This window comes from Kwoniella botswanensis, chromosome 1, assembly GCF_036426115.1.
Source record: "Kwoniella botswanensis chromosome 1, complete sequence".
In the NCBI taxonomy this organism is placed as follows: Eukaryota; Fungi; Basidiomycota; class Tremellomycetes; order Tremellales; family Cryptococcaceae; genus Kwoniella; species Kwoniella botswanensis.
The window spans coordinates 1,618,941-1,628,860 of record NC_088599.1 but is presented as its reverse complement, the minus strand read 5'-3'; the positions used below and the strand labels follow the sequence as shown (position 1 = coordinate 1,628,860).

General features: G+C 46.1%; 2 protein-coding genes across 2 annotated transcripts; one reads left to right on the top strand and one right to left on the bottom strand.

Annotated features, from left to right (window-relative positions):
* Positions 1-797: 797 nt before the first annotated feature.
* L199_000622 (uncharacterized protein) lies at positions 798-7,219 on the top strand (the record flags this gene model as incomplete). Its single annotated transcript, XM_064886388.1, has 4 exons — positions 798-2,667; positions 2,734-3,251; positions 3,312-3,623; positions 3,698-7,219. The coding sequence occupies 4 exons, from the start codon at positions 798-800 to the stop codon at positions 7,217-7,219; spliced, it is 6,222 nt and encodes a 2,073-aa protein (XP_064742460.1).
* A 391-nt stretch (positions 7,220-7,610) lies between these two features.
* L199_000621 (uncharacterized protein) lies at positions 7,611-9,424 on the bottom strand (the record flags this gene model as incomplete). The annotated part of the gene is made up of 3 exons (XM_064886387.1): positions 7,611-7,722; positions 7,808-9,278; positions 9,343-9,424. The coding sequence occupies 3 exons, from the start codon at positions 9,422-9,424 to the stop codon at positions 7,611-7,613; spliced, it is 1,665 nt and encodes a 554-aa protein (XP_064742459.1).
* Between the last annotated feature and the right edge of the window lie 496 nt (positions 9,425-9,920).

Genomic DNA, 9,920 nt, shown 5'->3' with positions numbered 1-9,920 from the left:
GACTTATTGGCCTATTGATGGGTCCTACGAGAGGGAGACTATATGTTGAGACTATTTCTTGATTATTTTGGTACGGACATTCCAAAAATCCAGCTCGTTCACCTTCAACCTCCACAGTGTCACGTGATAGGTGCGGGATCAAATCCACGCACACAGAGGTCGTTAGCGGTGATCTCCGACTTGGATTGTTTCTTGTTGTTGTTTTCCATTCGAGGCATCGAGTCCAGCCATCTGATGTTTCTCAATCCCAACAGTTGATACATCTCATATTCCCCACATGATTCTATCTGAACCTTGATCATCCACCTTCCATCTTACAGGTCTGTCGGATGGGTTTATGTCCAGTCTGAGATGATGAAATCAGGGGCTATCTAATATACGTTACTTCGGCTGGTGGTTTGATTTGCGGAATTTAAGTCAAGTCTACTGTACCTGCTCATGACTGAATGCTGATAGAACAACAACAAAAGACTACGGTGAGATGTACTTCACAGCTTGATGATAGGCCAATACAAGTCATCTCAATATTCTCACTGTTCGAGGTGTGCTTCGATTCTAGCGCTTGTCTCTGATCGCGCTCGTCTTTGCTATTTTCGATAACCGTTCATCTCTTTTAGTACACTGTAGCTGTCGATGCCTTTCGCTATTCTATGTGTTTAACAACACCTAGTCATCGTCCAGTCCTTAAGGTCCTATAGGTCTCGACAAATGCGCCTCGAAGCTTCACTCGACTAACAATCTCGCAAATCATACAACTATTTCCGGCTCGACAATTATAAACTATAAATCACGACAAAATGCCTCATACCATCTCCCCCAACCCTTCCTCGCAAGGACTCGGAATCTCATTCTCAACACTCTCACCACCTCCCGCTGAGCCTCAACTTCCTCGATACACCGGCATTGTACCCAAGCCCTCACAATCCTCGCCATCTCGACTTCCGTTAGCCAACCAACTAGGTCCTCGACCTCAACCTTCGCCCACTCGCGGGGCACCTGCACCTGCGTTTCAACTTCGACCGACGCATACAAGGCAAGGTAGTAGTAGCAATAAAGGATTTACCAGCTTCTCCGCCATTCCGCCTAGTCCAGCTAGACCCATGGGCCCGAGATCCGTAGGTGTATATTCCCCTAAGATCGGCGGACCGTCTACTAGAAGCGAATCGGAACATAGTCACAATGTCACTTTAGAATCAGCTATAGATCCGCAATATGCAGATGAAGAAGAAGTTGAATCAGAAGCTGAAGAAGCTGGATCCCAGCATGGCATGGAAGATGAAACGCCCAAGCAATCGTTACGACCTCTGCCAACGCCTACGCGCAGTGCTTCTATCGCTTCGCACCTCACTACTGCAAGCAAGCAGATATCAGAAGACATGAAGAGGAAGTTCTCGAAGAGTTCAGGAGGAGATACTTTTGGTGGTGGTGGATCAGGCAAATATCTACCCCTCTCTGGGGAAGATGATCTTGTGCATGAGAACGAGCTAGAGCAAGAGCAGGAATCGAATTTTGGGCATGGATCGGACATGGCACGAGAACCATCTTCGACTAATGTAGAGGCTTCGCCAATGGACTTGCCTGTACCTCATCTTAGAAGGCCCTCGACAAGTATTTCCAATGGATCAGCTCCTTCAGGTTCGAGATCGGAATCGATGGCAGCCTCACCATCCAAACTTTCATCACAATCTCACCAGTCCTCCGGCTCACACTCCACCTATCAAACTAGACAATTCCCTTATCCACCGACGAACAACCACCCTCCTCGGTCAGCTACAACCTATTCAGATCCTACCAACGGCAACAACCACGCATATCATCAATACCAGGCTTATTCTCAGGAATACCTCCCACCTCAGGATCGTCAACAGATGTCCAGATCGAAATCACAACCGCAATATTTATATGGTGTACCCGAATTGGATGATATGACGGACCGACCTCAACCTCAGGCCCAGCATCGGAAAGATCCACCGATGATGGTCAAGCGAACATCCGACATTTCCTCTGGGATTCATTCGAAGAATGCTGTGCTGCTCTCCGCCGAAAATGGCGGAATGATGTTGGCTTTTTCACCTACTGGCGATGGGACTTTCCGACCTGGTGAGATGATTTGCGGATCGGGTACAGGCCTATTACCTTCTGTTCAGTCTCCCGCTTCTATCGAAAACCAACATAGTAGTAGGGCTTCGTCCGAGGAGGATCTCAGAGCGAGACCATGGAGTGAAAGTTCCATGTCTCATGAGAATGGTCTAGCGAGAAAACCGACTATGTTAGGAAATAGAGGTAGGAGTCTCTCTGATGGTGCGCAGCTTCTAGCGAGACAGGGCACATTGTTACATCCCTCTTCGTCCAAGCAGCGTTCCTCGGCGGAATTGAACGTATTATTAGGTGGACCTAAATCAAGGAGATTATCGACGAATAAGCTCTTGCCTCCTCCACCGACTGAGGAAGATGACCGTGCAAATTCGTGGCAAAAGGATAACAAAGTCCGACTGGAGGCTAGTAAGAAAGGCAAAGCGAGGGTGGAAGTTGACGTGGTACTTGAACGAGAGTGTGTAGTGGAAGGTGGCGAAGTCAGAGGTAGAATGGAAGTGAAAATCACTGGTGGCAAACGAGGAGAGGGTTTGAGAGTGGGTGGTGGAAAGGTCAGAGTGGTTGGTTTCGAAGGTTAGTCCCCATACCTCATCAAGACTGATTTATTCCTGTCATACTGACCACCTTATGATCATACAGAACTGTCCGCCACCACTCGACATATCTTCTACCACCAACCGCACCCATTACCAGTCTTCGACCCGGATATCCAGCACAACCTCTCTTCTTCTCTATTCGCTTCTGGACCTGACTCCGATGGGTACAGGCTGGCCGCCGAGGGTACTCACAACATACCATTCCGAATGCGTCTACCTCTAGGCGGCGGAGCGAAGGGTACCTATACTTCCCAGAACGGTAAGGGCCCATGTGTAAGATACGTGGTAGTTGGATCAGTCAAGATACATATACCTTCTACGGGTAAAAGGTCAATAGCGCATTTCTATCGATCAATCGTGGTCTTACCTTATCTCAACCCCAGTCTGGTCCTTTCACCCAGTAACGAACCTGTTGAGGGGTACACCGAGAGAGGTTTAGGCTGGAATTTGACTGGGGAGAAAGGTAGAGTCGAGTTGAGGGTCAGTCTGGGTAGACGAATTTGGGTTAGTGGACAGAGACTATGGTGTGAGGTTGCTATCAGAAACGATAGTAATAAAAAGGTGAGTGATGATCTCTGCAAGAAAAGAGTGGAACTGAAACTGAGCTTTCTTCGGTCCTAGATCAAAACACTCAACTTGGCGTTGTTGCAAACTGTCCAAGTATTCAACCCTCAACCTTTACTTGATACCTCGGATTTGACAACCAAACTGATCAAAAAGCGTAAATCGCTTCCTAACTGTGTAGGAGAAGGTGTCCCCGGAACACCGGATCTTGACGCTTGTCAGACTACCACGCAAAGAAGGAAGATCAGCGAAGAGATCATCGAAGCTGATTTCATCAGTCATGGCGCTGGTAGAGTCACCGGTAAAGGTTGGTGGACAGGTGTCGATTCGGGTGAGAGTGGTCATTGGGATTTGAGTTTACAAGTTCCGGTAAGTAGATGTCAGAATACATGGCATGGTCCACTTGAGTTCAAGTGAACGCTGATTTCTCGTCTTGACCGTAGCCTGGGATGTTATCGATAAGACGGACACGACTTATCGAAGTTCAATATACTCTCCGAGTAACAGTCAATGGAAGTATCTACGTTGATGTTCCTGTGCAACTCATCAATTTCCTTTCGATCGATCCACCTCCTATGCCCAGAGACGGACCTGCTTTACTCAACCCACCTGTATCGAACAAGCAACCTGTATCTAATGGTCAGAGTCGGGATCTACAAGTCATCATAGGAGGAACAGGAGGAATATACCAACAGCCTGGACCTTCCAGCTCTCGTCCTGGTGCAATCAGAAGTTCTTCGGAATTCAGTGCGGACAGCGTGGAAGGAGCAGCCAGAGCGAGCAGTACGACTTTACACATTGATGCTCTCCTGCAGGCTGGTAGATTGAGGGCAGAGGCAGAAGCTATGGGTAACTTACCTCCTGCACTGTCCCAAACTCGCAGTGGGATCGGTAAACCAAGGCCTTTGAGTCTCGGATCAAGCTACAGTATCTCGAATAGAACCGACATTCACAATCTCACTCAAATCGGAACGAAATCAAATCCGTCATTGAAACCCAAAGGAGCGAGAGTGATGTCATGTAACTCGAGCTCTCACCATAATGATTCACAATCCATCTTCTCTGGAGAAACTCATGATGATGAGAATGATCAAGATGTAAATGCGATCGAGAGTCCGGAAGATAAGATGAGAGTAGCTGCCAAACGAGCCTTAGCAAGGCAGAGATCGTTAGCGGTGATTCATAGAGATATAGATAAAGAGAAAAGAGAATTGTACGGCGGTGAAGAACCTTTGAGTCCAGGTAGAGAACCTGATACGCCCCTTCAAGGTGAATTCAGACCTTGTCACACGCCGAGCGAAGAGGTTTATGAGATGATTGGGAACACACCTGAGGAGGATACTACGGAAGAAAATCAGGATCCATTGCCGGTTGAATCGCCCAAGGAGGATTTCCAACGAAGACAGCTGAGAGTGGTTAATACGGATGAAAATAATGATCACGACAACGAGGATAACGAAGAAGAAGCTGTGACCCATGAGGATGAAGATGTTTATGGCGGACTTGAAAATGTTGAAGATACCAATCAAGAAACGGAAGAAGCGAAAGAAGACGGGTTAGGCCTCGAGCTGGATGTAGGTAACGAAACGGTTTTAGCGAACATGATACCTGAAGAAAGACAAGAACTCGAACAGGTGATGTCTCAACAGGGACATGAGGATAACGTATATGATTATGGTGAAGATGCTGAAATCGAGGACGATCACGAAGATGATCAGGAACATCTACTCTCCCCAGCAAGGGACGTGGAACAACTCCCTTCGTCAACCTCTTCACAGAGATTACCATTTGCATTTGAACCGTATCAGCCTGGCCCAGAAAGAGAAAGAGAATCTCATATCGCAGCCACTCGATCGGTTTACGGTAGTTTCGCAGCTGGATCGGCCGTCAGCGAACAGGAATCAGAGGTTGGTCAAGTATACGAGGTGGTCAAGAGAAACATCTCGATCAAAGTACCTTCCAAATTGATACCTCTATCTTCAAACTCAACTGAGAAGGAAGAACATGAAACATCGTCATCCCCAACAGAATGTGACCATGACAATCAGATCCATCCGTCTTCCGCCCCATTAACCAAATCATCAAGTATCAGCCATTCTCTCCTTGCTGATGCTAGACGAGCATCTTCTTCGCAGTTCAGAAAAGATTCGATGTCAAGTATCAATTCTAGTCCCGGTCCAACTGCACGAAGAGGTTCTTCGATACTGGGTCAACCGCAGGGCAATACCAGTGTTATGTCAAGAAGAGAATCTGCGACTATGGGCACAGCAGGTCATGGTCAGCCGTCGCCAATGAGGAGGGAAGGAAGTTCAGGCACTATCGCGACTTCGCCAATTGCCGTTGCGAGAGTGCTTCAAAAGAAGAACTCATTCACCTACGCTACTCCAGGTTCACCACTGAAGATCCAAACTTCCTCTTCTGTACTTTCCACTTCGCCAGAGAAAGAAAGTAGGATCCGATCGTCTCCTGGTATGAGTCCCAAGAGTTTATCGCCCGTTCATCGACCAATGGATATGATGAAGCTTCCTTCGATGAACAGTCAACTCCGAAATCAGATCCTTCCTTGCGACTCAGACACGAATTCAGGATCTTCGGCAGACAAGAGATCACCTGATCTGAATGGAGATAGTGGTGATGAAGGTGTATTTGGTTTACCTGGATTGGCACCTTCCGTAGCATCTGATTCAGCCTCTTCCTCAGAGGGACATCAATTAGATTCGCCAATCAGTCTCAACTCGTTACCTCAACCGCATATTCAGAGTCACTCGCCTAACCCCACATCTCCTACTAAGAGATTACTACCACTGGTGCCAGGTGCATATCAGCCTTTCTCAATCGACCAGGACGTATACCAACCTCAACAAAAGGAGATGCTCAGTAATCCTGATTGGAGACCTGATGGGTATACTAGGAACTCACAGGTGTTACGTGTCCAGACTCAAGTATATCATCAGAGCGAGAGACAGAATCTTTTACCTATCCAAATGGAAGAAGAGATGGCATATTCTGAAGAAAACGAAAATATACCGTCATCACCCAGATCAACTTCATCATGTCATTCGATGTTACCTTCAGTAAAGAACAAGATCCTTCAATTGGAGAATCGTGATGAGGCTTTGAGGAAGTTCAGCGTATCCGGTTCGGTCCCATCTTCAGTGGCTCCCAGTAGACAGACAAGTATCGTCAGTCCCGAATTAATGATGTCGAGTAGACATAATAGTTTGGTTCCGATGTCAAGTAGACAGAACAGTCTGATCCCGAATACTGTGTTATCAAGTCGACAGGGAAGTATGGTCAACCCAATCTCGATGCCAAGTAGACAAAATAGTTTAATCCCTGGAATGTCAACCATCAAAGAAACGACCACGACTACGACCAGTCCAACTGTCAAACGAAAGAGTTATACCACGGCATTAGCACCTAAACCCAGTCCTCAAAGAAAAATATCCAACGAGACCTATCATTCAGCTGTACCCGCAAGTCCTGAATCAGGTGTGAATACACCCATAGGATATCGATACGATCAACCTTCTTACCAAGCTCAAGTGCAGAATATCAAAGGATTAGGTCATACGACATATGTCAACAGACGATCTTATGGTTCACCTACTCATAAGGAAGGTGATTATTTTAATTACAGATATCGAATGAATGGACAAGGACATGGACGATCGGATAGTATAAACTCGAACACGCGATCGGCGACTTCGAGCAAAGTATCACCTTTGAATGAGAGTCAACCGGTTTTAGATCCATTTGGATTGAATCATCATAACCAGACGGAATCTCTCGATGAAGTAGAAGTGAAGGAGAAGACGGTTAAAACCAAAGTCTCAGGATTCTGGCAGATGGGAGATGACAACGGTAATGGGGAGGACTCAAATTCAGATTTGAAAGTGTTCACTAGACATGATAGGGTCAGTGTCAGTGAGGGTGAGACCAGTGAGAGTGAAGGGTTGTTATGATCTCGAAAGAGACATTGAGTTACCTGTAGTTGTGCAACGTTAAACATCTGTATGTATTGATCAAATCCTTCTGGTTTCGAAATATACCCCCGCATATATAATCATACTATTATTGTAACGGACATTAGAACTACATACATACGAATACATATAATCATATAATATGAATTTACTACTCCACCATTGTTCGTGATTCGGCATTTGCAGGTCGTATCAGTACGTAAGTAAACAGATGGATGAATCTAGGTGATAAGAGTGATAGAATTGTTATGATATGGTACAAGTGTGGTATGAGTATGAGGAGGTGATGACTGTGATATGGAGTATAAATAATGAATTAGAATGATGAGAAGCCAGGTCCTGAGGTATGCCACATAATGTATTTACATCCCTATACAGTCTTTCTCCCCTTTCTTTTGATTTTCTTCGCATTCCTCATCGAAGCCAACTCAACCCATTTATCAAGTTTGTCTAGGCCCAGTCCGTAGTTCATTAGAGTCTCGCTGCAATCACACAGAATCACAAACAAGTGTCAGCTAACATCCACGCAGTGTCTCCTAAGATCCTAGGACATAGATCCAGATTCACCTATCGTACTCAACCATCGCCGCCAATCCAAAACTATCCCAACTACTTCCCACCCTCCCCTCCAAACCTCGCATGAACCAACCCATCTTACCTCTCTTGGCCGACGGGAGGTGAAGCCAAACGGCCAATCGTTGCTCTTCGTACCTATCATGTAGTCTGAATATAGTTCTAAGAGGACAAGGATGCGTTGATCCGAAGGCGGATCCTTCAGATATCTCACTTTCGCTCTCCAAATCAGACTCATCATCATCGTCCGTATCATTATTTTCTCCTGTGGGATCGCGAGACGGTGATTTCGATTTCCGACTTGCTTCTTGTTTGTCTGGCTGGATAATTCCATCTTGGCCTAACCAATCTACAGCTTCGATGTTATCGGAGAGGACTTCGGCTCGTCCCTCTTCAATTAGCTTTTTGGCTATATCCAGACATTCCACTAAACATTCTTCCGACAAATCTTCCCATCTTGAGTTGTTCGAAGGGCCAGTAGTTTCATGAGGTTTTTCTGAGTCGTCTTCTGAGCTGAACGTAGGCTTGATATCCTTGATCTGTTGACCTCCATCATCAACCTCGTTATGTTCAGCTTCTTCCCATTCTTCTTTGACGTCAGATCGTATCTTGCTCATAGCTCTACTCTTCACCTCGCCAATCCTCTTGGTTGTCATACTCATCAACAAATCGCACTTCATCACCCTCACTTCCATCTCTACCCTCGATGGTCTCCTCTTATCTTCCTCTTTCTCCCTTTTGGTCTTAGCCACCACCACGGGTCCAGATAGAGCTTCTACCTCCTGCATGCCTTGTAGGAAAGTATCGAGGAGTGATATTACATACAGAATCTCTGACTCGGGTATATGGTCGGGGAACGAAGATCTAATGGGTGATTGAACGGCATCCTTCAACTTGGAATGGGCAATGGGTCGAGCAGGCTGGGATTGGAGGGATGAGATGAGTTGACGAGGGTGTTGCAGAAGAGGTGAGAGTTGATAGTATCTGGTTTGAGTGGATGCAAATATAGATCCTAAGATATGCTTGCGGATATCGCCAGCTTTTTGGACTTTAGGATAGAGGAGGAAGAACCCTTGAATGCATTGTTTTAACGCTGCTTTGTGATCATCATTCTCCTTGTTTTGAGCCTCGTAATCTGAGGTGTTGTCCCATAGTACTCTGGAAATTACATATATCCCAGCCAGATAAGCTTGCAATAGTTTTTCTATCCTTTCCACCAAAGCCTCATCTTCAATGTCGAGATTCTGAGAACGGATAGTCTCCTTGAGTTGGGTGGCAAAGTCTTTCAATCCCTCTAACGATTTGGTGATATGATTCTGAGCAGGAAGGGGTTCTAAAGGTAGAGTAGAAGCGATAAGGATGAGTGGATCTAGGAGCGTTGTAGCGGGTAATTCAGACGGGGTGGGCGATGATCTGAATAATGATGAGATTGAGAATCGTGAGAAAGGTCGAAGGAGGGTGGTGCCTAAGGCCATATAAGTCCAGCTCTTTCGCAGAGTCAGAAGAGTGTTGGATCAGGTATCACTCACTTTGTTTGCTGTAGAGACACTCGAATGTGGGAAGGGACTTGACCCAGTCGTCGGTATCGCTCGCATCGTTTGACGTTGGCATGATTTGGTATTGACGAACCGACAGGTGACTATACTGAAGGATCGAAGTGTGAGTCTGAGTGTGATAGTGAGTATGAACAATCCATGGAACAGCGGATAAACAAGAGAAGAAAGAGAGAGATGAACATTGTTGCTGGTTTCGATGGCCTGTGCGTCGTGTCACTTATACTGGTGACCAAAGGAGGTCCGTGCTGTTTTCATTGCTTCTGTTTCAGGAACATCAGTCAACATCAGTACACGTCAACCACCGTCAACCGCCATCGCTCATTATACGTGAGATCTCCTTCTCGGGAAAGAGAGCATGATGTGAGTCAACCTGCTGTGGAGTGATGATAGAGCAAATACTCGAGAACAAGTGAAAGACGGATAGATACACTCGAGCGGGTTTAAGCAGGTGGTCCTTCTCAGACGCGTCACATGTGGCATTCGATTTGTAAGTCGTAGCATGATATATCAGATAACATACCATGAGATGCAAATGACCTCTCTCCTGACTA